Source organism: Macaca nemestrina, chromosome 16, assembly GCF_043159975.1.
Source record: "Macaca nemestrina isolate mMacNem1 chromosome 16, mMacNem.hap1, whole genome shotgun sequence".
NCBI lineage: Eukaryota > Metazoa > Chordata > Mammalia > Primates > Cercopithecidae > Macaca > Macaca nemestrina.
The window spans coordinates 104,073,854-104,099,196 of NC_092140.1; the positions used below are offsets into that span (position 1 = coordinate 104,073,854).

Here is a 25,343-nt window from a genome sequence, read left to right on the forward strand (position 1 = left end):
CTTGAACTGTTTAGCTCTTAGGGCTTCTATTGGTTCTTTTTATGATATATGTATCTTTACTGAATTTCTCTTTCAAATCCTGTTTTCATTGACTGGTCTATGTGTATTACCTTATATCTCACTGAGTCTCCTTAAGATTATTCTTTTTTCTGTCATTTCATATATTTATGATTGGGGTCTATTACTGGATAATGATTATTTCCCTTTGTAGGTGACATGTTTGCTTGCATTTCATGGTTGGTGTGTTTCTATGTTGATTTCTATGCATCTGGTGTAAAAGTCACCTTTTCCAATTTTATGGAGTAGCTTTACTTGTGTGAATTTATTTGTATGAATGGGTCTTGGATGTCAGTTCATTGGGGTATATTGGCCCTGGTTCTACATGGATGCAGTAAGTGTAGTCTCCATGTAGTTAATTCAGCTGTGACCCACACTAGTAACATTTGCAAGTTACTCAGTGGCCTAGGCTAAGGAAATTTGCGGTGATGTGGTGCAGCTTTGCCAAGGGTGGGCTCACTGGGCTGTTTCTCAGGGTAGGGGTGTGTGCAGGCATACAGTGGATCAGAAAACTTGGAGTATGGCTTTATGTGGCTGGCCATGGTGCTGTCACTCTAGCCAGGAGCATGGGGATGCAGTTGCTCAACCAAGACACGCCAGCCAGATGTGCCTTGCAGGACAGTTTCTCAGGCCCAGGATGCAGGCACACAGCTGTTTGCCTGGCCTGGAAGCATGCACTCCCGGAGTGGCCTGAAGGGCTGTTTCTCATATCTGGTATGTGGGTACACAGCTGCTCATCTGGCCTGGGGCCAGTCTGCTTGGGGAAACTCATAGGCCAAATATATAGCTGCATGGCTGCTAAGCTGGACTGAAGGTATCTTTGCCAGGACTGCCCAAGAGCGGGTGTTTCTCTGGCCTGGGATACAGTCAAATGACTTCTCAACTGTCCTGGATGTGTATCTGCTGGGGGTAGTCCATAGGGCTATTCTAGCTCAGGATGTGGGCACACTGCTGCTCAGGTGGCCTGGGTGGTGCCTGCCAGGGGAAGCCCAGGGGAATGCTGCTATGACCCACGATGTTCCTCAACCTGGGACATAGGTATGTGGCTGCTTAGCTGGCCTGAGGGTATGCTGGCCAGAGTAAGCTCCCAGGGTTGTTTCTTGGCCCTGAGACTTGGGCATACACAGTTGCTTGTCTCTCACGTCTGAGACACAGGTGCAAGGCCCACTCAGTGGTGTGCCTGCTGGGGGCAGCCTGTGGGACTGTTTTTCAGGCCCTTAGTAAAGGCAGAGGGCTCCTGGGCAGGCCAGGAGCATGTCTGTGGTGGATGGGGCCTGCAGGGCTGTTTCTCAGGTCCTGAGCATGGGCTCGTAGTCACTCTGTTGACCTGGGGGTGTATCAGCTGCTCAGAGGCTTAGGGGCCTCTCCCACTTGGGAGAGGGCAGGTAGTGGTTTGGCTGGCTTAAGAGTGAGTTTACCTTGGATGGGACTGCAGATTAATCCTCTGTCTGGAAGTGTGGTGGTGGGGCTTGATTTCCCTGCTCTGCAGTACTTGAGTTACAGCCAATCCTGGGACCAACCTCCACACAGCTGGGACTGTGGCTTTAACCCACCCATGTGGGCTTGGTGTACTGAAGGTAAAGCTCCAGTGCTGGAGAGGCACAGTGGCTACTGGCCCCCAGAGGAGGGCACACTCAAGAGATGACTCTGGTCTCAAGATGGTGCTGTGTTGCTGCAGCTTAGGTCTCTGCGGGTGGGAAGTCTTCACCTTGTACTCCTAGTCCAGGACATGCAGCTGTGTGAATTCTTGGCAGTACTGCAAATTGGCAAAGACTGTGAGATTCTCCTGTTGTCAAGACTTTGTGTTTGTGATGGCAGTGGGGCTGGTGGGGATCTTCTGCTTACCTTCACCCTGCAATGAGACGTCCCTCCTCTCTCTGGGCCAATTCAATCCAGATGGGGGAGAAGGGGCTGCAGAGGCTGAGTGTTTCCATGCTGTGGGGACTTTCAGTCATGACAGGTGTGTCTCCACTCCTTTGCTGCACTCTAGGACTATCCCTTTGATACTCTAATCAAATCTTAGATGTGTATTTGTTGCCTCGGTTCTTTCTTGTAGGGGAGACAAGCACCAGGCATCTCTAGTCACCCATCTTGCTTGATTTACCATAATTCGTAAGGGCTCTAGGATTTTCAGAATAGTCAATGATTGTTGGCTTCAACTTAAAGCCACCAGCTTCATTAGCCACTAACAAGAGAACTGGCCTGTGCTTTGAAGCTTTGAAACCATGCGTTCACTTCTACTTTCTAAATACAAAAGTCCTAGATGGCATCTTCTTCCAATAAAAGGCTATCTTGTCTACATTGAAAATCTGTTGGTTAGTGTGGCCACCTTCATCAATTATCTCAGCTAGATCTTCTGGATAACTTGCTGCTGCTTCTGCACTGGCACTTGCTGTTTACCTTGTACTTTTATGTTAAGGAGATGGTTTACTTCCTTAAACCTCATGAACCAACCTTTTAGCTTCAAGCTTTTCTTCCACAGCTTCCTTACCTCTCCCAGCCTTCACTGAATCAAAGAGAGTGAGGGCCTTGTCCTGGATTAGGCTTTGGCTTAAGGGAATGCTGTGGCTGGTTTGATCTTTTATCCAGACCACTAAAACATTCTCCACATTAGCTATCAGACTGTTTCGCTTTCTCATCATTTGTATGTTCACTGGAGTAGCAATCTTAATTTTCTTGAAGAAGTTTTTTGGTTTTTTCATTTTGTTTTTTGTTTTACATTCACAACTTGGCTGAACTGGTGCTAGTCTAGCCTTCCTCACAATCATTTCTAGCTTTTGGTTTAAAGTGAGAGACATGTGACTCTTCCTTTCACTAGGACACTTAGAGACCATCGTAGGCTTATTAAATGGCCTACTTTCAATATTGTTGTGTCTCAGGGAATAGGGAGGCCCACGGAGAAGGAGAGAGATGGGGGAATGGCTAGTCAGTGGAGCAGTCAGAACCAACATGTCATTAATTAGGCTGGTCATCTTAATGTGGGCATGGTTCATGTTGCCCCAAAACAATTACAATAGTAACATCAAAGATCACTGATCACAGTTCACCATAACAGATATGATAATAAAAAGTTTGGAATATTGCAAGAATTATTAAAATGTGACAGAGACACACAGTGAGAACATGCTGTTGGAAAAATAAAACCAGGAGACTTGCTCAATGCAGGGTTGCTACAAACCTTCAGTTTATAAAAAAGTAATATCTGAGGGGCAATAAAGTAAAGCACAATAAAACAAGATATATCTGCATACACACACACACGTAAATATAAACTATATATGTATACATATACATATATAGGCTAAAGATATATACATATATGGTTTCATATATACACACACATGCTTATATATATAAAAGGATATATATATGACTACTGATGTTATTAATTTGGGTCAGTGCTAAAGGATATGTCTATATATATAGATATGTATACACAATTTAAATATGCAAATATATAGACATATATAGAGACATGTGTATCTACATACACACAAATACATATTTATATACCTATATATACTACATATATAGCTAAAAGATATATCTGTGTATATATACACACACACACATATATACATGTGTGTGTTGTGTGTGTGTAGATAGATCCTTTAGAAGTGACCCAAATTAATAACCTCAGTAGTTTTCAATGACACCACCACTGAAAGGTGAGTTATATCAAAGATATCTCAAAGTAGTGAAAGACTACTGATGTCATTTTATCCGGGCCAGTGCTAAGGATTAAAAATGTACAGGTCAGGTCAAGTGACTTCAGAGACATACTTTTCTGGTTGAAGTTATATACTATTGCTCTACATTTATAAACTGGTTGAACTCTGAAAATGTATACGTGAGTGATTTGGAGTCTACTATTAATATATCATTTTTTCCTAGAAGAAAACCTTACAATATGTAAAGGTGCTCTTGGGCCTTAACAAACAATCTAATGAATCACAGTTTAAGTGCAGTTCTGTATTACTTCATTTGTGAGTGAATTTTACCAATCTCAATACATCCCTCTCTTCTTTCTCTCCACATTTTGAAATTCCACCCATCATTGATGACTCTACCACACATTACTCTTTTTAATTCAATGGAGTTAGTAGCTAAAGGATTAAAAATGCACATAGCAAGACTCCACATGTTATCCTAGACTTAATTTTCTGATACAAATTAGCAATAATTATTCTACAATCTATAATCTAGTTACCCTGAAAAATTGACATTAATCAGTTATTTATTTGAAACCTGGTATTTAATTTTTCTCTGGAAATGAAGTTTTAGATGTTTGTAATGAAATTTTTTGGCCTGTGAAAAAAACTTAATGAATCAAGTTTATACACATTTCTTTACTCCTAAACATAATCCCCAAGTTACTGTTTCTGGCAAAATTTACATAAATTCAACTTCAGTTTGTAAATACCCACCTTGCTTGCTCTTGTAATTTTCTGCCTTCTCACGTTCAAATACCACCAGTAACTCTTCACCAATCATGGATGTCTTTCCTGCCCCTCAGATAGGGCTAAGTAACTACAGACCCAAGGCAGGGCCTCCATACAATCTGATGGTGGGTTTACCTTTGGGGCAGTAGCCTCATGTGGTAACAGACGGAGAGACCGGGGTCTATTAGCTTTGTTCTTTTCTGTTGAGAGCTCCTCAGCTCCCTGCCCACTGTTACCTCCTCCTTGCTCCAAACAGGACGGCTGCCTCTTTTGGCTCACTCTGGTAGAGTGTCATACAATACACACATTCTCATATTTTCCTAAGGTTTCAGGGTGCTGCTAAATAAGGGTGACCAATGGAATAGGAATAAGAAGCCTTCCTCTTAAGACCTATTCCTCTTTTATCCAACTAGATCGAAGAAAGAAAGGTAACTGCAGATACTACAGTAATGAGACTTTAGAAAACAGTGTCTAAAACATTTTGTATTGTCATGGATGCTCCAATGAACCTCCCAAATCTGAATCTCTCTTTTCTACATGTATGCTTTTGTGTGTGTCTACGTGTGTATTTACATATGTATGTTTACATCTAGCTTTTTATTTACTTAAACCTCAAACTGTGTTGAAAGTCCCTTCATGTGTTACTGTTGTCATTTCACTGAAGGCAGTGCTGATGGAGCAAAAAGGTACATAGGCACAGAGTGAATTTCTCTTTTTTGACACTATTAGCAAATACATTATTTGTACCAAAAGTAGATTTTCCATAAATATGAAATACGTACATATATAAGTGAGGGTATGCAAATCCTACCACATAAGCCCAGTAAGTGAAGTCCAACAATTAACAAAGACTCATTTATCATGGTCAATTAATCAGAGATTAATTAAACTATATATAAATTAAACCTATGTACATATTAGAAATACATTTTAGCCAGGCACAGTGGCTCATGACTGTAATCCCAGCACTTTGGGAGGCTGAGGCGGGTGGATCACAAGGTCAGGAGTTCAAGACCAGCCGGGCCAGTATAGTGAAACCCTGCCACTACGAAAAATACAAAAAATTAGTCGGGCATGGTGGCACGTGACTGCAGTCCCAGCTACTCAGGAGCTGAGGCAGGAGGATCGCTTGAACCTGGGAAGTGGAGGTTGCAATGAACTGAGATCGTGACACTGTGCTCCAGCTTGGGCAGCAGTGAAGTGGAGGCTGCAGTGAACTGAGATCGTGACACTGTGCTCCAGCCTGGGCAGCAGTGAAGTGGAGGCTGCAGTGAACTGAGACCGTGACACTGTGCTCCAGCCTGGGCAGCAGTGAAGTGGAGGCTGCAGTGAACTGAGACCGTGACACTGTGCTCCAGCTTGGGCAGCAGTGAGACTTTGTCTCAAAAAATAATAATAATAATAATAGAAATGCATTTTAATTTGCCCGTGCCTCCAAGGTCCTATAAAATAAGGACATCTAATAAATCTTTTAAAGATTTATTAACTAGCCGGGCGAGGTGGCGGGTGCCTGTAGTCCCAGCTACTCGGGAGGCTGAGGCAGGAGAATGGTCTAAACCCGGGAGGCGGAACTTGCAGTGAGCTGAGATCCGGCCACTGCACCCCAGCCTGGGAGACAGAGCAAGACTCTGTCTCAAAAAAAAAAAAAAAAAAAAAAAAAAAAAATATTTATTGGCTTAAAAATCAATACTACATACAAAACTCACATACTATTACTTAATGAGCAACTACAGAATTCTCACCCAGATGTTTCCTTAATCAGCCACTGATTAAACACAATCCTTTTATTCCTTCTGTAAAATTGCATTCATTTTGCAAATTTTCTTGAGCATTACACTACAATTAACTTGAATCAGGTTCTCCATATTACTTGCACCTATATGATTTACTTCTAGGAGAGGTTTTCACATGACTGGGAAAACTCTCCATCACCTCCTTCCTTTCATTGATCATGCCAGTCTTTCCTGCCCATGAGACACAGTGAAGTACCCGCGCACCTAAGGAAAGCGGCATCCAGCGAGGCGGTGGGTTTGGGTTGGGTCTGGGCACCAACCTCACATGTGGACAGAGCTCTCGAGGGTGTGGGACAAGTCCACATTCCATTAGCTCCATTCTTTTTTTCCTAGGGTTTCACTACTTCTTATTGGCCGCTATCTCCTCCACGTTGCAAATAGGATTCTCTCCTTTCTTGGCACACTATGGTAGGGTCTCAAACTCAGGAAACCTGAATCCCTTAAAAAATTGCCTACCAGAAATTGAGGGTGACAAATACACTAACAGGAAGAAGCAGTTCTCCTATGAACTGACTTCCTTATACAACTCCATCAAAAAAGGATGCAAAGTTACCTACAAATGCTACAATGAGAAGAACTGGAAACCCTGTCAAAAACACTGTGTGGCCATGCAGGCTCTTGAGAGTAAATTCCACAAATGTCCGTCTGTCTCTGTGTTTTCTGTTTCCATTGGGTGCGTGGGTTTGTTTGTGTAAATGTGTTCACAGAAGTGTGTATGGATGGAGACAGATGGATCTGTTTGTCTGTGCTTGTGTGTGTGTATAGCTCTAAGCACACTTATGCATACGTGTGTCTTTATGGATTGACAACTCACCTTTTACTGACAGGTGACAACAGGCCTGCTCCTTTACATTCACTGCTGTGTGGGCTAGAGGATGATTGAAGAATACAGTCAGCTAGGAGACATGATTCTAAATTCACTTTTTTGGAAAAATTAGCTTTTATTACTCTAGATAGAAACCAATTAATTTCTGTCAGGAAATCTGACTCCCATAAAAAAACTGCTTACTAGGAACTAAGGGTGACAAATACACTAACAGGAGGAAGCAACTCTCCTATGACCTGCTCCTCTTTATACAACTCCACCAAAGAAGGATGCAAAGTTACTAACAAATGCTACAATGAGAAGAATTGGAAACTCTCCTAAAAAAAAAAAAAAAACTATATGGCCATGCAGGCTCTTGAGAGTAAATTCCACAAATGTCCGTCTGTCTCCGTGTTTTCTGTTTCCATTGGGTGCGTGGGTTTGTTTGTGTAAATGTGTTCACAGAAGTGTGTATGGATGGAGACAGATGGATCTGTTTGTGTCTGTGCTTGTGTGTGTGTATAGCTCTAAGCACACTTATGCATACGTGTGTCTTTATGGATTGACAACTCACCTTTTACTGACAGGTGACAACAGGCCTGCTCCTTTACATTCACTGCTGTGTGGGCTAGAGGATGATTGAAGAATACAGTCAGCTAGGAGACATGATTCTAAATTCACTTTTTTGGGAAAAATTAGCTTTTATTACTCTAGACAGAAACCAATTAATTTCTGTCAGGAAATCTGAGTCCCATAAAAAAAACTGCTTACTAGGAACTAAGGGTGACAAATACACTAACAGGAGGAAGCAACTCTCCTGTGACCTGCTCTTCTTTATACAACTCCACCAAAGAAGGATGCAAAGTTACTAACAAATGCTACAATGAGAAGAATTGGAAACTCTGCTAAAAAAAAAAAAAAAAAATCTATATGGCCATGCAGGCTCCTGAGAGTAAATTCCACAAATGTCCGTCTGTTTCCTTTCTCTTTGTTCTAGGTTTCCATCATGTGCATGGATTAATTTGTGTACGCATGTTGAAGAGAAGTGTGGGTGGGTGGGTGGATGGATGGATGGATTGGCTCATGTGCCTGTGTGTGTGTTTAGTTCTGTGCACACTTATGCTGATGGGAGTCTCTATTTAACTATTTATTACTCACGTTTCAATCGTAAGTGTCTCCTTGGTTGCTCCTTTAAATTCATTTGTCTGTTTACTAGCAGATGATAAAAGAATACAGTCAGATAGGAGACATAATTCTAAATTTGTATTTTGGAAAAATTACCTATCATTACTCTAGACAGAAACCAATTAATTTCTGACTATTCATTTGTATAGCACTGTTGGAATATGGAATGTCTTTTTTCTTTATTACAAATGAGGATTTATATGACAACAACCAAAATCATAAGCTGGGGAAAATAGTAATGCTTCTCAGTTTAAGTACACCTCTTTATTATGACCTGAGTCCCAATGTGTGACAGACTTTGTGGTGGGAGCTATTTCAAACTCAACTCCTGTTTGCAGGTAGTCAGCCCTCTTATTCCATTCAACGTTCTGCTTCAAAGGCCCTCCAATACCTCCTTACCTTCACCCAGCATGGTGGTTTCTCCAGCCCCACAAAAAGGGTCAGGTAACTAGAGGACTGACACAGAAGCACAATCCAGTAGGACAGTGATTTGAGGTTTGGAGCTCCAGCCTCCGTGGTGACAGAGTTCTGGAGGGTGGAGAACACCTCCAAGGCTCTTAGCTCTGTTGCTTCCTGCTGAGGGCTTTGCCATTCCCCGAGCACTCCTACCTCCTCCTCGCTCCAAACAGGATTCTCTCTTCCCTCGGCCCACTCTGCTATGTCTCATACACAGAAAATCAGAGTGTCCAAGGCATTACACTGCTACTAACGAATGGTGAAAAGACAGTAACAGACAGAAGCCTCTCTCCATAGTCTGTTTCTTTTTCTCTAAACAACTGTAAAAATGTGGAAGTTATCTAAATGTGATACAGTGAGATGATCAAGAAACTGTGTCAAAGACACTATTACTGTGAACACTTCTGAGAGTGAATCACACCAATCTCAGTCTCTCACTCTGTCACTGTTTTGTGCCTGTGTGTGTGTACATCATTTTTTTCTTTCTTTCTTTCTTTTCTTTTTTTTTTGCGACAAAGTTTTTCTCCTGCTGCCCAGAGTGGAACACAGTGGCATGGTCTCGGCTCACTGCAACCTCCACCTCCCCATGTTCAAGCAATTCTCCTGCCTCAGACTCCCGAGTAGCTGGGATTAGAGGCACCTGCCACCACAGCTGGCTAGTTGTTGTAATTTTAGCAGAGACGGGGTTTCACTATGTTTGCCAGCCTGGTCTTGAACTCCTCACCTCACTGTATCTGCCTGCCTCGGCCTCCCAAAGTGCTCAGATTACAGGTGCGAACCACTGCACCTGGCCATGTGTACATCTTTTATAACTCACCTGTCACTGGGGCTTCTTTCAATGATGACTCCCACCAGGGCGTTCGGATCGGGACTGTAGAGGACAAATATGGTCAGAGTCAGACACAAGGCATAATCCTAATGTTTTGCAACAAATAGCTACAGTTAGTCTATGAGCTATTCCCCAGTTACACTGTAATTATTCACATGTAAGTACATCACTAAATTGACCCGGGATGGCATTTGCCGTTTATTAGAAATGAGGTTTTACATGCCAACACTGAGTATCTTAGCCTGTGAACATAGCAATGCATCCAGATTAAGTAACGGTATCTACACCTCAATGTTTTAACAGCATTTCTGGAGAACATTTAACTCCAGTTCAAATTCAGTTTGTAAGTCCCCCTTCTTATAATCTCATCTGTGTTTCTCATTCTCTATCACCTCCAATCACCTCCTCACTTTCCACCCATCCTAGTTGTCTTTCCTGACCAAGAGTTATGGCCCACTAGCCGCAGACTTCAAGCAAGGGCTCCATCCCATGTAAGGGTGGGTATGGACCAAGGCAGTCAGCCTCACATAATGGCAGAGCTCTGGAGGGTGTGAAATAATTCCAGGGTTATTAGCTCTGTTCTTTTCTTTTGTGGGATTTCTGTGATCTTTGTCCGCTCCTATCTCCTTCTCGCTCCAAGCAGGATTCGCTTCTCCCTTGGTCCACACTACTAGTACAGTCTCATTCTCACAGAAAGGAAACGTGACAAATACTAACATAAAGAGCCTCCCTCTGTGAGTTCCTCCCCGTTTTCCTACCTCCATCCAAAAAACAAAAGAATATTCCATACAAAGCTCATTCTGAGAGGACTCTAGAAATAGTTTCCAGGGAACTCCTTGTTCCCATGGATGCTTGTGACAGTCAACAGCCCAACTCAATCTCTCTTGTGTGTATGAACGCATGTATGTATGTGTTTGTATATGCAGAGATACATGTATAACTGTATTCCTTTATATCACATGTTGCACCAGCCAGCCTACTAGAAGATACTCTCAATTCACACACTGGGCAGTGCCAAAGAACTTAAAATGTACATACTAAGAAAACATGTAACTTCCTAAACTTAACGTTTTCAGTTCAAAATAGTTAAAATTGCTTTTGTTTTTTTTTTGTTTTGTTGCTGCTGCTGTTGTTTGTTTTTTGAGACAGAGTCTCGCTCTGTCACCCAAGCCGGAGTGCAGTGTCACGATCAAGGCACACTGCAACCTCTGCCTCTCAGGCTCAAGCAATTCTCCTGCCTCAGCCTCCCGAGGAGCAGGGACTACTGGTGCCACCACCAAGCCGGCTAATTTTGTATTTTTAATAGAGATGGGGTTTCACCACCTTGGCCAGGCTGATCTTGAACTCCTGATCTCATTATCCACCGGCCCTGGCCTCCCAAAGTGCTGGAACTACAGGCCCGAGCCACCGCGCCCGACCTACCTACTACTTTTCAACCTGTAAACTGCTTACCCTTACAGAAGTCATGTGTGTATTTGGTTCTTTGGAATCTGCCATGACATTTACCCTACACATCATACTTTATACGATTGCAGCACATACTTTACACCTATCTAAGACTCACTGACTCAAGAGTTCACCAAAACTCTCTACCACTGGAGCTGGCCAATGCACGACAGACTTTTGTGGGTGAATTTCTTTTGAATTCAACTCCACTGTGTAGGCATTCCTCCCTCTAATCCCATCTATGGCCCACTTCCTGGATCTCTCCATCACCTCTTTCCTTTCACCCATCATGCTAGTCTTTCCTGTCCAGGAGACACAGGCGAGTAGCTGTGGGCCTCAGGAAGGGCTGCATCCAATGAGGTGCTGTGCTTCTGTTTGTGTTTTAGCACCAAACTCATGTGCTGACAGAGCTCTGGAGTGTGAGGGACAAGTCCATGTTCCGTTCGCTCCATTCTTTTCTGCCAAGGGCTTCACTGCTCCTTGTCACCTGCCATCTCCTCCATGTTACAAATAGGATTTTCTCCTCCCTTCTGTCAATCTCACAGGCTCTCACACTCAGGAAATCTGAGTCCTTTAAGAAGCTGCTTACTAGGAACTAAGGGTGACAAATACACGAACAGGAAGCAGCAGCTCTCCTGTGACCTGCTCCTTTCTATATGACTCCATTAGAAAAGGATGCAATGTTACCTACAAAGGCTATGACGAGAAGAATTCGAAACCCTGTGAAAAACCACTCTCTGTGGCCATGCAGGCTTCTCAGAATAAACTCCACAAGTGTCCGTCCATCTGTCTCCTTGTTGTGTGTTTCCATTGTGTGCATGGGTTGTTAGTGGATGTGTGTTGAGAGAAGTGTGTATGCATGGACGCATGGATGGATGGATGGATATATTTGTTTACGTGCCAGTGTGTGTGAAAACGTCTACAGTCAGTTATAATTAGATAAATAAAGACGCACGTGTATATAACTCACCTTTCATTGATACGTGCCTCCAGGTTCGTGCCTGATAATTCATTTGTGGGTGCACTAGAGGATGATAAAAGAGCACAGTCAGACAGGAGACACAATTCCAATTTCACTTTTCTGGAAAAACTCGCTTTCATTACTCTGCACATGAACCAGTTAAGTTCTTACTATTCACGTGTATAGCGCTATTTGGTTCTGAAATGCCATTTTTTTATTAAAAGGAGGATTTATATGATGGCAATGACATCTTAGACTGGGGTGAAAATAGTGATGCTTCCAGATTTAAATAAACCTCTTTATTATGACCTCAGTCCCAATGCGTGAGAGCCTTTGTTTGGCAGTTATTTCAAACTAAACTTTTGGGTGGAGGTTGTCAGTCCTCTTATTTCATTGAACGTCCTGTTTCAAAGGCCCTCCATAACCTCTTTACTTTCACCCAGAATGGGTGGCTCCCCAGCCCCAAAAAAAGTCAAGTAACTACAGGTCTGACACAGAAGCACAAACCAATAGGATGGTGATTTGAGGTTTGGAGCTCCAGCCTCCGTGGTGACAGAGTTCTGGAGGGTGGAGAACACCTCCAAGGCTCTTAGCTCTGTTGCTTCCTGCTGAGGGCTTTGCCGTTCCCTGAGCACTCCTACCTCCTCCTCGCTCCAAACAGGATTCTCTCTTCCCTCGGCCCACTCTGCTATGTCTCATACACAGAAAATCAGAGTTTCCAAGGCATTTCACTGCTAACTAACGAATGGTGAAAAGACAGTAACAGACACAGAGCCTCTCTCCATAGTCTGTTTCTTTTTTTCTAAACAACTGTAAAAATGTGCAAGTTATCTATACGTGATATAGTGAGATGATCAAGAAACTGTTTCAGAGACACACTGTGTTATTGTGAACACTTCTGAGAGTGAATCCCACTAATCTCAGTCCCTTTCTCTGTCACTGTTTTTTTGTGTGTTTGTGTGTGTGTGTGTGTGTGTGTTTGTGACAAAGTTTCACTCCTGCTGCCCAGGGTGGAATGCAGTGGCATGGTCTCAGCTCACTGCACCCTGCACCTCCCCACGTTCAAGTGATTCTCCTGCCTCAGCCTCCCGAGTAGCTGGGATTAGAGGCACCTGCCACCACACCGGTCTAGTTGTTGTACTTTTAGTAGAGACGGGGTTTTACCATGTTTGCCAGCCTGGTCTTGAACTCCTGACCTCAGGGTATCTGCCTGCCTCGGCCTCCCAGTGCTCAGATTACAGGTGCGAATCACTGCACCTGGCCATGTGTACAACTTTAATAACTCACCTGTCACTGGGGCTTCTCTCAATGATGACTTCCGCCAGGGCCTCCGGATCGGGACTAAAGGACAAATAAGGTCAGAGTCAGACACAAGGCGTTATCCTAATATTTTGCAACAAACAGCTACGGTTAGTCTATACACTATTCCCCAGTTACACTGTAATTATTCACATGTATGTACATCACTAAATTGACCTGGGATGGCATTTGCTGTTTATTAGAAATGAGGTTTTACATGCCACCAGTGAGTATCTTAGCCTGTGAACATAGCAATGTATCCAGAATAAGGGCAGCTACACCTCAATGTGTAACAGCATTTCTGGAGAGCATTTAATTCCAGTTCAAATTCAGTTTGTAAGTCCCCCTTCTTATAATCGCATCTGAGTTCCTGATTCTCTATGACCTCCAATCACCTCCTCACTTTCCACCCATCCTAGTTGTCTTTCCTGACCAAGGGTTTGGCCAAGTAGCCGCAGGCCTCAAGCAAGGGCTCCATCCCATGTGAGGGTGGGTATGGGACAAGGCAGTCAGCCTCACATAATGGCAGAGCTCTGGAGGGTGTGAAATAATTCCAGGGTTATTAGCTCTGTTCTCTTCTTTGGCTGGCATTTCTGTGATCTTTGTCCACTCCTATCTCCTTCTGGCTCCAAGCAGGATTCGCTTCTCCCTTGGTCCACGCTACTAGTACAGTCTCATTCTCACAGAAAGGAAATGTGACAAACACTAACATAAAGAGTCTCCCTCTATGAGTTCCTCCCCGTTTTCCTACCTCCATCCACAAAACAAAAGAATATTCCATACAAAGCTCATTCTGAGAGGACTCTAGAAATATTTCCAGGGAACTCCTTGTTCCCATGGATGCTTGTGACAGTCAACAGCCCAACTCAATCTCTCTTCTGTGTATGAACACATGTATGTATGTGTTTCTATAGGCATAGATACATGTATAACTGTATTCCTTTATATCACATGTTGTACTGGGCAGCCTACTAGAAGATACTCTCAATTCACACACAGGACAGTGCCAAAGAACTTAAAATGTACATAGTAAGACAACATGTAACTTCTTAGACGTAACGTCTTCAGTTGAAAATAGTTCCAGTTGCTTTTGTTTTTTCTTCTTGTTTGTTTGGTTTTTCTTTGTTGTTGTTGTTGCTGTTTGTTTTTCGAGATGGAATCTCACTCTGTCACACCCGCGCTGGAGTGTAGTGCCACGATCTCAGCTCACTGCAACCTCTGCCTCCCAGGTTCAAGCAATTCTCCTGCCTCAGCCTCCTAAGTAGCAGGGACTACTGGCGCCCACCACCACGCCTGGCTAATTTTGTATTTTTAGTAGAGACAGGGTATCACCACCTTGGCCAGGCTGACCTTAAACTACGGATCTTGTTATCCACCCGCCCTGGCCTCCCAAAGTGCTAGGATTACAGGCGTGAGCCACCGCGCCCAACCTTCCAAGTACTTTTCAACCTCTAAACTGCCTTACCCTTTATAGAAGTCATGTGTGTATTTGGTTCTTTGGAATCTGCCATGACATTTACCCTACACATCATACTTTATACGATTGCAGCACATACTTTACACCTATCTAAGACTCACTGACTCAAGAGTTCACCAAAACTCTCTACCACTGGAGCTGGCCAATGCACGACAGACTTTTGTGGGTGAATTTCTTTTGAATTCAACTCCACTGTGTAGGCATTCCTCCCTCTAATCCCATCTATGGCCCACTTCCTGGATCTCTCCATCACCTCTTTCCTTTCACCCATCATGCTAGTCTTTCCTGTCCAGGAGACACAGGCGAGTAGCTGTGGGCCTCAGGAAGGGCTGCATCCAATGAGGTGCTGTGCTTCTGTTTGTGTTTTAGCACCAAACTCATGTGCTGACAGAGCTCTGGAGTGTGAGGGACAAGTCCATGTTCCGTTCGCTCCATTCTTTTCTGCCAAGGGCTTCACTGCTCCTTGTCACCTGCCATCTCCTCCATGTTACAAATAGGATTTTCTCCTCCCTTCTGTCAATCTCACAGGCTCTCACACTCAGGAAATCTGAGTCCTTTAAGAAGCTGCTTACTAGGAACTAAGGGTGACAAATACACGAACAGGAAGCAGCAGCTCTCCTGTGACCTGCTCCTTTCTATATGACTCCATTAGAAAAGGATGCAATGTTACCTACAAAGGCTATGACGAGAAGAATTCGAAACCCTGTGAAAAACCACTCTCTGTGGCCATGCAGGCTTCTCAGAATAAACTCCACAAGTGTCCGTCCATCTGTCTCCTTGTTGTGTGTTTCCATTGTGTGCATGGGTTGTTAGTGGATGTGTGTTGAGAGAAGTGTGTATGCATGGACGCATGGATGGATGGATGGATATATTTGTTTACGTGCCAGTGTGTGTGAAAACGTCTACAGTCAGTTATAATTAGATAAATAAAGACGCACGTGTATATAACTCACCTTTCATTGATACGTGCCTCCAGGTTCGTGCCTGATAATTCATTTGTGGGTGCACTAGAGGATGATAAAAGAGCACAGTCAGACAGGAGACACAATTCCAATTTCACTTTTCTGGAAAAACTCGCTTTCATTACTCTGCACATGAACCAGTTAAGTTCTTACTATTCACGTGTATAGCGCTATTTGGTTCTGAAATGCCATTTTTTTATTAAAAGGAGGATTTATATGATGGCAATGACATCTTAGACTGGGGTGAAAATAGTGATGCTTCCAGATTTAAATAAACCTCTTTATTATGACCTCAGTCCCAATGCGTGAGAGCCTTTGTTTGGCAGTTATTTCAAACTAAACTTTTGGGTGGAGGTTGTCAGTCCTCTTATTTCATTGAACGTCCTGTTTCAAAGGCCCTCCATAACCTCTTTACTTTCACCCAGAATGGGTGGCTCCCCAGCCCCAAAAAAAGTCAAGTAACTACAGGTCTGACACAGAAGCACAAACCAATAGGATGGTGATTTGAGGTTTGGAGCTCCAGCCTCCGTGGTGACAGAGTTCTGGAGGGTGGAGAACACCTCCAAGGCTCTTAGCTCTGTTGCTTCCTGCTGAGGGCTTTGCCGTTCCCTGAGCACTCCTACCTCCTCCTCGCTCCAAACAGGATTCTCTCTTCCCTCGGCCCACTCTGCTATGTCTCATACACAGAAAATCAGAGTTTCCAAGGCATTTCACTGCTAACTAACGAATGGTGAAAAGACAGTAACAGACACAGAGCCTCTCTCCATAGTCTGTTTCTTTTTTTCTAAACAACTGTAAAAATGTGCAAGTTATCTATACGTGATATAGTGAGATGATCAAGAAACTGTTTCAGAGACACACTGTGTTATTGTGAACACTTCTGAGAGTGAATCCCACTAATCTCAGTCCCTTTCTCTGTCACTGTTTTTTTGTGTGTTTGTGTGTGTGTGTGTGTGTGTGTTTGTGACAAAGTTTCACTCCTGCTGCCCAGGGTGGAATGCAGTGGCATGGTCTCAGCTCACTGCACCCTGCACCTCCCCACGTTCAAGTGATTCTCCTGCCTCAGCCTCCCGAGTAGCTGGGATTAGAGGCACCTGCCACCACACCGGTCTAGTTGTTGTACTTTTAGTAGAGACGGGGTTTTACCATGTTTGCCAGCCTGGTCTTGAACTCCTGACCTCAGGGTATCTGCCTGCCTCGGCCTCCCAGTGCTCAGATTACAGGTGCGAATCACTGCACCTGGCCATGTGTACAACTTTAATAACTCACCTGTCACTGGGGCTTCTCTCAATGATGACTTCCGCCAGGGCCTCCGGATCGGGACTAAAGGACAAATAAGGTCAGAGTCAGACACAAGGCGTTATCCTAATATTTTGCAACAAACAGCTACGGTTAGTCTATACACTATTCCCCAGTTACACTGTAATTATTCACATGTATGTACATCACTAAATTGACCTGGGATGGCATTTGCTGTTTATTAGAAATGAGGTTTTACATGCCACCAGTGAGTATCTTAGCCTGTGAACATAGCAATGTATCCAGAATAAGGGCAGCTACACCTCAATGTGTAACAGCATTTCTGGAGAGCATTTAATTCCAGTTCAAATTCAGTTTGTAAGTCCCCCTTCTTATAATCGCATCTGAGTTCCTGATTCTCTATGACCTCCAATCACCTCCTCACTTTCCACCCATCCTAGTTGTCTTTCCTGACCAAGGGTTTGGCCAAGTAGCCGCAGGCCTCAAGCAAGGGCTCCATCCCATGTGAGGGTGGGTATGGGACAAGGCAGTCAGCCTCACATAATGGCAGAGCTCTGGAGGGTGTGAAATAATTCCAGGGTTATTAGCTCTGTTCTCTTCTTTGGCTGGCATTTCTGTGATCTTTGTCCACTCCTATCTCCTTCTGGCTCCAAGCAGGATTCGCTTCTCCCTTGGTCCACGCTACTAGTACAGTCTCATTCTCACAGAAAGGAAATGTGACAAACACTAACATAAAGAGTCTCCCTCTATGAGTTCCTCCCCGTTTTCCTACCTCCATCCACAAAACAAAAGAATATTCCATACAAAGCTCATTCTGAGAGGACTCTAGAAATATTTCCAGGGAACTCCTTGTTCCCATGGATGCTTGTGACAGTCAACAGCCCAACTCAATCTCTCTTCTGTGTATGAACACATGTATGTATGTGTTTCTATAGGCATAGATACATGTATAACTGTATTCCTTTATATCACATGTTGTACTGGGCAGCCTACTAGAAGATACTCTCAATTCACACACAGGACAGTGCCAAAGAACTTAAAATGTACATAGTAAGACAACATGTAACTTCTTAGACGTAACGTCTTCAGTTGAAAATAGTTCCAGTTGCTTTTGTTTTTTCTTCTTGTTTGTTTGGTTTTTCTTTGTTGTTGTTGTTGCTGTTTGTTTTTCGAGATGGAATCTCACTCTGTCACACCCGCGCTGGAGTGTAGTGCCACGATCTCAGCTCACTGCAACCTCTGCCTCCCAGGTTCAAGCAATTCTCCTGCCTCAGCCTCCTAAGTAGCAGGGACTACTGGCGCCCACCACCACGCCTGGCTAATTTTGTATTTTTAGTAGAGACAGGGTATCACCACCTTGGCCAGGCTGACCTTAAACTACGGATCTTGTTATCCACCCGCCCTGGCCTCCCAAAGTGCTAGGATTACAGGCGTGAGCCACCGCGCCCAACCTTCCAAGTACTTTTCAACCTCTAAACTGCCTTACCCTTTATAGAAGTCATGTGTGTATTTGGTTCTTTGGAATCTGCCATGACATTTACCCTACACATCATACTTTATACGATTGCAGCACATACTTTACACCTATCTAAGACTCACTGACTCAAGAGTTCACCAAAACTCTCTACCACTGGAGCTGGCCAATGCACGACAGACTTTTGTGGGTGAATTTCTTTTGAATTCAACTCCACTGTGTAGGCATTCCTCCCTCTAATCCCATCTATGGCCCACTTCCTGGATCTCTCCATCACCTCTTTCCTTTCACCCATCATGCTAGTCTTTCCTGTCCAGGAGACACAGGCGAGTAGCTGTGGGCCTCAGGAAGGGCTGCATCCAATGAGGTGCTGTGCTTCTGTTTGTGTTTTAGCACCAAACTCATGTGCTGACAGAGCTCTGGAGTGTGAGGGACAAGTCCATGTTCCGTTCGCTCCATTCTTTTCTGCCAAGGGCTTCACTGCTCCTTGTCACCTGCCATCTCCTCCATGTTACAAATAGGATTTTCTCCTCCCTTCTGTCAATCTCACAGGCTCTCACACTCAGGAAATCTGAGTCCTTTAAGAAGCTGCTTACTAGGAACTAAGGGTGACAAATACACGAACAGGAAGCAGCAGCTCTCCTGTGACCTGCTCCTTTCTATATGACTCCATTAGAAAAGGATGCAATGTTACCTACAAAGGCTATGACGAGAAGAATTCGAAACCCTGTGAAAAACCACTCTCTGTGGCCATGCAGGCTTCTCAGAATAAACTCCACAAGTGTCTGTCCATCTGTCTCCTTGTTGTGTGTTTCCATTGTGTGCATGGGTTCTTATTGGATGTGTGTTGAGAGAAGTGTGTATGGATGGACGCATGGATGGATGGATGGATATATTTGTTTACGTGCCTGTGAAAACGTCTACGCTCAGTTATAATTAGATAAATAAAGACACATGTGTGCATAACTCACCTTTCATTGATATGTGCCTCCAGGTTCGTGCCTGATAATTCATTTGTGGGTGGACTGGAGGATGATAAAAGAGCACAGTCAGACAGGAGACACAATTCCAAATTCACTCTTCCGGTAAAACTCGCTTTCATTACTCTGCACATAAACCAGTTAAATTCTGACTATTCATATGTATAGCACTATTTGGTTCTGAAATGTCATTTTTTATTAGAAAGGAGGATTTATACGATGGCAATCAACACCTTAGGCTAGGGAAAATCATAATGCTTCCAGATTTAAATAAACCTCTTTGTTATGTCCTCAGTCCCAGTGCCTGACATCCTGTGTGGTGGCAGTTATTTCAAACTAAACTTTTGTGTGGAGGTTGTCAGCCCTCTTATTCCACTAAATGTACTGCCTCGAAGGCCCTCCATTAATCCTTTACTTGATCGTCTCTCTCGGTCCACAAGTAGGGTAAAGTAACTGCAGTTCTGAGTCAAGGACACAATCCAATATGATGGTGTTTGGAGTCTGGAGTATCACCCTGTATTGTGGCAGAGTTCTGCAGGATCAAAAGCATTTCTAGGGTTGTTAGCTTTTTTCTCTTCTCTGGAGGTCTTCACTACTCTCTGTCCCCCGCTATCCTTTTCTGTTTCCAAAGAGGATTCTCTGCTGTCCTCAGCCATTGTAATAAGGTCTCACATACAGGCAGTCTGAAAATTATTTTTGATTGTTACTCAGAGTATCAAACAGACTAGTAAGAAAAATCATTCTTCTTATTATGTGGTCATCTTTTATCTAAATTCACTCAAGAAGCCATAAACGCACCTTCATTTCCTATAGTGAGATCACGTAGACACGTGTAACAGTTTTTTGTTTTTCAGTTAATGCCCTTGAACCTTCCCTAATCTCAACCTGTATATTTCTCTGCAGTACCTGTGGGTGCATGCCTTGATTTAATATGAATGCATATAGGTATATGTAAATGGTATATAATTGTTTCCTCCTATGCTCATATATCCTTATATCTATATTGATTGATTTCTGTCTCACAGTTCACCGATAGCTCCATTCCAGGATACTGATTTGAATTTTTTTTTTTTTTTTTTTTTTGAGATGGAGTCTCGCTCTGTCGCCCAGGCTAGAGTGCAGTGGCCAGATCTCAGCTCACTGCAAGCTCCGCCTCCTGGGTTTATGCCATTCTCCTGCCTCAGCCTCCTGAGCAGCTGGGACTACAGGCGCCTGCCACCTCGCCCGGCTAGTTTTTTTGTATTTTTTAGTAGAGACGGTTTCACCGTATTAGCCAGGATAGTCTCGATCTCCTGACCTCGTGATCCGCCCGTCTCGGCCTCCCAAAAGTGCTGGGATTACAGGCTTGAGCCACCGTGCCCGGCCTTGATTTGAATTTAGACTTGGCAGTGCTATAGAATTTACATATATATGTATATATAGTCCAACACCAATTAGACATCCTAGACTTCACTTTCAGGTATGAATTACTCACAAGTGATGTTTAGTTGCTACAATTGAATGAAGCACAAAGGAAGCATTTGGGGGTTTACTTTAATTCAAATTCAGCTGCAGGTTCTACATACAAATTCCTTTTACCTCATCTCATCTCCTCATACTAAAATCCCTTCATCAGTGCCCTGTTTTCACCATCACAGGTGTCTTCTCTGCTCTCACACAGGGTCAGGAAACTGCTCCGTACAATGTGGTGACGGGTGTGGGCTTGTATTGTTAGCCTCACATGGTGGTAGAGCTCTGGGTGTGAGGAACCCTGCCAGGCCATTAGCTCTGCTGTTTTCCCCTCACGGCTCCACTGCTCCCTGCCCACTGCTCCCTGCCCACTGCTACTTGCTCATTGCTCTGCATAGGATTTTCTTCCCTTGGCCACTCTAGTATGTCTCATATACAGGAAATCTGACTTTCCCAAGTATGTGCCTGCTACTGAGGGTGACAAGACAATAACAAGAAGTTTCCCTTTTTTGACCTGTTCCTTTTTATCCAATTTAATCAAAAAGTTGGATGAGGGACCTGCAGGGCCTATAGTGAGATTTATAAACAGTGTAAAAGACATTCTGTATGGCCTTGGATGATCCTGAGAGTAAAGCACATAATCTTCATCTTTCTCTGTTGTTTCTCTCTCTCTTTTCTCTCTCTCTCTCCCTGTTTCTCTCTCTCCCTGTGTTTGTGTGTCTAGAGACAGAAGTATGCATGTGTATTTCTTTACATATATAGTTCTTTACATATTTGTGTATATATAATTTATAATTCACAGTTCATTGGTGGTTGTATCATAGGTTATTGATGTCGATTCATCTGTATGCAGGCTAAAGGAATATAAAAGTAGATAGTTGGACACACATGTAATTCTAAACTTACTTTTTGGATCAAACAGCTACAGTTACTCTATAATGTACTATCTGGTTGATATTTAAATATTCATGTGTATTCACTAATTCGAACTAGATGTATCTTTTTTTTTTTTTTTTGGCAGAGTCTCACTCTCACAGAGGCTGGAGTGTGGTGTGATCTTGGCTCACTGCAACCTCTGCCTCCCAGGTTCAAGCAATTCTTCTGCCTCAGCCTCCCGAGTAGATGGGATTACAGGCATGCACCACCATGCCTGTCTAATTTTTGTATTTTTAATAGACACAGGGTTTTGCCACGTTGGTCAGGCTGGTCTCAAACTCCTGGCCTCAACTGATCTAGCTGTCTTGGCCTCCCAATGTGCTGGGATTACAGATATGAGCGACCATGCCTCGCCAGTGGCATTTATTTCTAATGTAACTGCAGCCTGTAAGGAAACATGCCTCTTACCCCACCTAAATTTTTGATTCCTAAGTCCCTCTGTCACTTCCTTACTTTCACCCATCATGGCTGTCTTTCCTGCCCAGAAGATATGACCATGTAGCTGTAGGCCTGAGTCAGGAACTCCCTACAAAATATTGTGGGTTTGGGTTTGGTTTGGGGCACCAGCCTCACACGGTGGTAGAACTCTAGAGGGTGAGGAGCCCATTAAGGTTTCATGAGCTCTGTTCTTTTTGATGAGTGCTTCACTGCTCCCTGTCACCTGTTACCTCCCCATTGCTCCAAACAGGATTCTCTCTCCCTTTGGCCCACTCTAGCAGTAGTAGAGTCTCATAAATAGGAAACTTCAAAGATTCCTAAGGGATTGAATACTAATAACTTAGAGTGACAAATATACTAAAAGGAAGAAGCATCCCTTTCATGACTTCTTCCTCTTTCATCCAATTTGGTCTGAAAAAAAAAATAGAAAGTTATCTATAGATCCTACAGTGAGAAGATTTAGACATAGTGTCAAAGATACTCTGTATTTCCAAGGATATGCCTGACAGTGAATTTTACAAATACCAACTTCTCTTTCATTGTTTTGTTTCTGTGTGTGTATGTGTATGCATGCGTGTATGTTGATAGAAGTATGTATTTATGTGTATATATGTATATATACACTTACATGTATATAAATATTTGTTTTTTTAACTCACATGTCATGGGTGGCTCTATCATAGGTTACTACTGTCAACTCAGTTGGCTGTGGGCTGAGGAATTATAAAAGCATATTATTCAGATACAAATATAATTTGGACTTACACTTTTGGTCAAATAGCTACATTTACTCCAGACATGAGTCTACCTGCGAAGGAATGCCAAAGATTGCCAGCAACCAGCAAAAGCTAGCAAAGAGGGTATCAAACAGATTCTTCTTTACAGCCCTCATAAAAAGCCAAACCTACTGACAACCTCGATTTCAGATTTCTAGCCTCTAGGACTATGAGCTGATTAATTTTTGTTTAAGCCACTTGGTTTGTGATACTTTGTTAAAGCAGCCCTAGAAACTGATATAGCCCAACCTGGCAGAGTCTCATACACAGGCAATCCAACGGGTGTCTAAAAGTTTTGGCAACTAGTCAACTTAGGAAGAAGAAACAGACTTCTTGTGATCTATTTATCTTGTATCCGACTAGACCCAAAAAGAAAAGGATGTTACATACAGAAGCTGAAACTACCAGTACTTTAGAAACAGTGTCCAAGAAACTCTATATTTAACATTTGTTACCTTACTTAAGACCTAACTTTTTAGAAAGAATTTTAGAATCAGTGTCCGGAAAACTATTTTCCCATGAATAATTCTGAGACTGAATTTCACAAACCTGAATTCTTCCCATCTCCAATATATATTATGACATCACCTTTCAATGTTGGCTCCAGCACAGATTTCTGATGTCAATTCACTGGGATCAGTGCAAAGGATTGAAAGGTAAGTAGCAAGAAACAACGTAAATTCATACACTACTTTTTTTTTGGTTCAAATTGGCTATGATTGCGCTACAAAACACAATGTGTTGTCTCTAAAAATTCTCATGTAAATCTGTTCTTTGGTACCTGGTACTTCATTTTTCTCTAGAAAGAGGTCTTTATGTGTTGGTAATAAAAATTGTTTAGGACTCTCAAAAAAGTTTAATGAATCAAGATTTAAATACAATTCTTTCTTACTGAACCTGGTCTTCGTGTGTGACAGCAAATTTAACTTAAATTTGCTTCAAATGCATGTTCCATTTGTAGGCACATGTTGTTCTTGCCCATTTTGATTTCCTAATTCTCAAGTCCCTCCACCACCTTCATGCTCTTCGTGAGTTGCAGATATCTTTGCTTCCCCTCAAATAGGATCAAGGGACTAAACCTGAGGCAGGGGCTCCATCCAATGTGATGATGGCTTTGAGTTTGGGGTACCAGCTCTGAAGGGTGAGGGACAGATATAGGGTCTCTTAGCTCCTTTCTTTCTGCTGAGGGCTCCTCTGCTGCCTGTCCAATGCTACCACCTTCTTTCTCCAAGGAGGATTCTCTCCTCTCTTGCATTGCTCTGGAGAGAGTCTCATACACAGGCATTCTGATAGTTTCCTAAGGGTTTTGGCTACTAATGACTAAGGGTCACAAAGAATCTTTGAGTACCAAGTGTCCCTCTTCTGACCGGATCTTATTTTTTCCACTCTGGTTCAAAAACAATGTTACCCAAAGATGCTTAAAGTCTCTTATAGAAAGCTGTTATTGCCATTGATGCTCCCCATATTTTTCACCACTTAGATCAGTCAACTCACCCATTGTGGTCATAGCTGTCAGAGCATACAGTAGGATCTGTTAATGAATCCATAACTCTACCAAAGAGTAAAAAGCACATACAAAAAATAAAGTCAGATATTCTGGAAGGCAATCAGGATGTTAATCTCGACAGTATTTCAGGACATGAAAAATAAAATCAGAGGAATTTTGACAAGAACTAAAGAAACAATTTCAGGGTACAGTACTAGTACTTCTGAGAGAGTGCATGTGTGTGTGTGTGTGTGTGTGTGTGTGTGTATGTGAGAGAGAGAGAGAGAGAGAGAGAGAGAGAGAGAGAGAGACAGGACACAAAAAAAAGAAAAAAAATGTAAGAATAATGAATGTTTCGATATCAATGGCTAGTTCCTGCTCATCCTTGGTAGGAAATAAACAAGTAGGTTAAGTCAAGCACAGCCTAAATTATGTTTAAGACATTTTGTGAACTTAAAGTAGATTATATGTTTAGAACGATTTTGTTTTCTATTTGTCTGGATTCATTTTTTTTTAAGTTATATGGCTATATTTTACAAAATCAAGACTTCCTAGCACCGAAACCCCTGGCTTGGCTAATTTAATCTCTCTACAACTTTATTTCCTCATCTGCAAGTTACGACACATGCAAAATACACTCCACTCTGTCGGCTTCATAAAACCACGCTGAATGTTCAGCATATTGCAAATATTGGTTTTTAGACAACCTGCTCTCTATACCATATATTATGCCATAAAAGTCAGTATGTGGCAATATAAACTGATACATACTTTAGCTTCAAATACACAAACATTCTCATCAAAGTAATACACTCCCCAGACTCAAGAATTA

At 42.8% G+C, this 25,343-nt stretch overlaps 1 protein-coding gene across 1 annotated transcript in view; it reads right to left on the reverse strand.

The window, feature by feature from the left end:
- LOC105490276 (transmembrane phosphoinositide 3-phosphatase and tensin homolog 2) overlaps positions 1–25,343 on the reverse strand; it is a 93,267-nt gene that overhangs the window by 67,213 nt on the left and 711 nt on the right. The window contains 10 exon segments of the mRNA XM_071081565.1: positions 7,107–7,160; positions 7,672–7,725; positions 8,256–8,309; positions 9,556–9,609; positions 11,984–12,037; positions 13,262–13,315; positions 15,704–15,757; positions 16,982–17,035; positions 19,418–19,471; positions 24,520–24,576. Of these exon segments, the coding sequence (XP_070937666.1) occupies positions 7,107–7,160; positions 7,672–7,725; positions 8,256–8,309; positions 9,556–9,609; positions 11,984–12,037; positions 13,262–13,315; positions 15,704–15,757; positions 16,982–17,035; positions 19,418–19,471; positions 24,520–24,572 (539 nt within the window). The 5' untranslated portion in view covers positions 24,573–24,576.